General features: G+C 43.5%; 1 protein-coding gene across 1 annotated transcript in view; it reads left to right on the forward strand.

Annotated features, from left to right (window-relative positions):
• Positions 1-450: 450 nt before the first annotated feature.
• LOC101850759 (scavenger receptor cysteine-rich domain superfamily protein) overlaps positions 451-2,954 on the forward strand; it is a gene marked incomplete in the record, with an annotated part of 27,849 nt that continues 25,345 nt past the window's right edge. The window contains 2 exon segments of the mRNA XM_005110283.3: positions 451-2,011; positions 2,780-2,920. Of these exon segments, the coding sequence (XP_005110340.2) occupies positions 1,519-2,011; positions 2,780-2,920 (634 nt within the window).

The raw sequence follows: 2,954 nt of genomic DNA on the forward strand, positions 1-2,954 counted from the left end.
CGAAGAAGGATTGTGTCATCTTGGTATTTACGGTCCCTGACCCAGGTACTGACATGTGTTATTTAACGGCCCGCTTGGAAATACATACCAGAGGCCGGAACGAAACTTTAGCCTCTCAAAGGTGGCATTAAAGTGGGAGTTGGCTATTAAAAAGAAAGGTTGACAAGCACAGAGTTAATTTAATCTCTAGATATCGGAACGATAGCCTAGGGCGGTTGCTCTCAGATTTTCGGTTATTTTACCTAAGTGACACAATCATTCAGGATGTGTAGGATACTTGTACCTGGTGTACACCTCAGCTACTCTATACGAGGCCTAAGCGTGGAAGTGGAAGGGGTCCGGGTTGGAGATGGGAAGTAACGAAGAAAGTTTTGAGTCATAAAACATGAACACACATACACATGAACACACACATACACACACACACACACACACACACACACACACACACACACACACACACACATGCGCGCGCACACCTTTAGACATACCGTATTGACCTCTACTAATGTGTTAAGTGAACAGGTAAGAAAAATACTAGACTCTAGAATTTAGATCTAGGTCCAAGAGGTGTGCAAACATTTTTCGAACTTACGCTCTTGGCGTCGTTGACTGAGTGTCCATATCTAGGTCAGATTTCTATTTTTGTCAACGTTGAGCGTCTAGCCAATCCTTTCATCATTCAAGTTAAGTGGGTAGGGCCTACACCGTAACAGGATATAATATATTATAGCCTGGGACGTCCTGTCACACAAACATGTGTGGTCTTTTAGCCTGCTTTCTTTTTCAGTGAGAGTGGCTACGGAAGTGCAAAAATGTTCTGTACAGTTGTCTAAAGGAATGTCGTATCTCATGTGTTGTCTTGTAACCTGCTTTCTTTTCAGTGAAAGTGGCTACGGGACTGCTATTTAATCTGTACAGTTGCCTAAAGGAAGGACGTGGTTGGACCAATTGCGAGAACTAAATCGGGATTAGATCTACAAGACAAATCCCCAGCCACTTAGAAGTTGCGAGAGTGCCAACAAAGCTGTAGCCTACTGTAGACTAATCATGTATACCGACTGCACAGGGCAGAACAAGGCAACCTTCCTCCTGCATTCAATCTCAGCCGTCTCAACAGAGATTGCTTAAAATAGAATCGATCTTTTTCTTCCTTGCAAGTGCTGAGTATTCGAGCTAGGAATGTTAGTGTTGTTCATTATAGCGAAATTGAGGGAAAACAACAACAAAGGAACAAAATGTAAACACGGAAGTTTTACATTTTAGGCGCTGGATCTTTTCTGGTTCTAGATCTAGATTCTAGATCTGTGTGTTGTAAAATTTATGTTCTAACAGTCCTCATCACATCAGCGGAGAACGAAACAGAGAAATGAATATAGTACATTATTATCGCACAGCCTCAATACAGTTGTGAAAAAAGGAGACCTCGGTTGCCACTGTCAAACAAAAACTTTGTTATTCAAGTTGTGAGTAATTTCAGTTGAAACCCCAGGAGTGCCTGAAGAGTTTACACCAGTCATGGAAAGTTCCCCCAGAATCGACCAGCAGATTCCGTATGACAATTCCGGTGAGTTAAATAGCATACCAGTCCAAGAGAATGAAGCAGCTGATGTTGTTGCTGCCATGGAGAATTCGCCCAGAGTCGACCTGCAGAATCCGTATGAGAATTCCAGTGAGTTAAATAACACAGGAGTGTATGAGAATGAAGCATTTGATAATGCTACTGCCTCGGAAATTTCGCCTAGAGTCGACCTGCAGGTGCAGTACGATAATTCCAGTGAGCTAAATAACATAGGAGTGCATGAGAATGAAGCATTTGAAGCTGATGCTGCCACCGGAAGTTCGCCGGCTGTCGATGAACAGACTATCCAGATTCAGTGCGAGGACTCCAGTACCGGTAATTTGTATAACACACCAGATGAGCAGGAAACAGCTGATGTCGTTGCTGCTACCGAAAGTTCCGCTCCTGTCGACTCACCACAGACTTTCCAGATTCAGTGCGATGACACGAGTAAGTTAAGATTTTCATACTCTTGGCGAATTTAATTCGTATTCAATTTCCACGAGATTTCGTGTGTTTAAGTTGTTTGTTTACTTCATATTCCCAACAAAGGATTAAGTTGTCTTTTTGTTTGAGCTTTTCGTCAGTTTTTCCATCGTGTTTAATACCCAGTAGTGACCAATATAATGACAGCGTGAGATTTTTTGGCACCAACATAATGCAAGTGATAGGTACGTGAAAAGAATGTCAATTGATAGTCCCGGTGTCTGTCTGTTGCAGAGATAGAAAATAAGCGAGAGAAAGATATATATTTTTTTAAAGTGAAATAGTATGGGTTTAACACCCGTATCAACACTATTAGGTTATTTAAAAGGCGTGACCTCCTAGTTTAACGTCAATCCCCGAAACGGTCTAGCCAAATGGGAAATCCGTGTAAAGTGCCTTTCCCAAAGACACAACGTCGGACCGAGCGGAGTCTCGAACCCCCGAACCCGCAATCTCACGATTATGGGCCCGACAGTCTAACCACTAGGCTAACGACGAAATTAGAGAGAGAGAGAGAGAGAGAGAGAGAGAGAGAGAGAGAGAGAGAGAGAGAAAGAAAGAAAAGGAGGTTGGGATTTCTAAATGGGTCCGTGTATATTTGTGTGCGCGCCCGCGCGCGCGCGTGTGCGTACTGAGGCTGTCATAGATATCCAAGGTGCGAACGCATCCGTCTCGACCAGGACCGAGTTTAAAAACACCAGGTAATAGGCTTTATTCTTTACTTCTTTTCAGATGGGAAGAAATATTATTCAACAGACGAGGTGATTCCTGGAAAATCACAGAAGGTGACTTCAACGAGATGGTTAGTGATCGCCGCAGTAGCTGGCGGGGCCATCTTGGTGGTCATCCTTGCTATCGGACTGTCCTTAGGATGTAAGTGAACACTGCCACATTCAGTAACCCCCCC

Source organism: Aplysia californica, unplaced genomic scaffold, assembly GCF_000002075.1.
Source record: "Aplysia californica isolate F4 #8 unplaced genomic scaffold, AplCal3.0 scaffold00871, whole genome shotgun sequence".
In the NCBI taxonomy this organism is placed as follows: Eukaryota; Metazoa; Mollusca; class Gastropoda; order Aplysiida; family Aplysiidae; genus Aplysia; species Aplysia californica.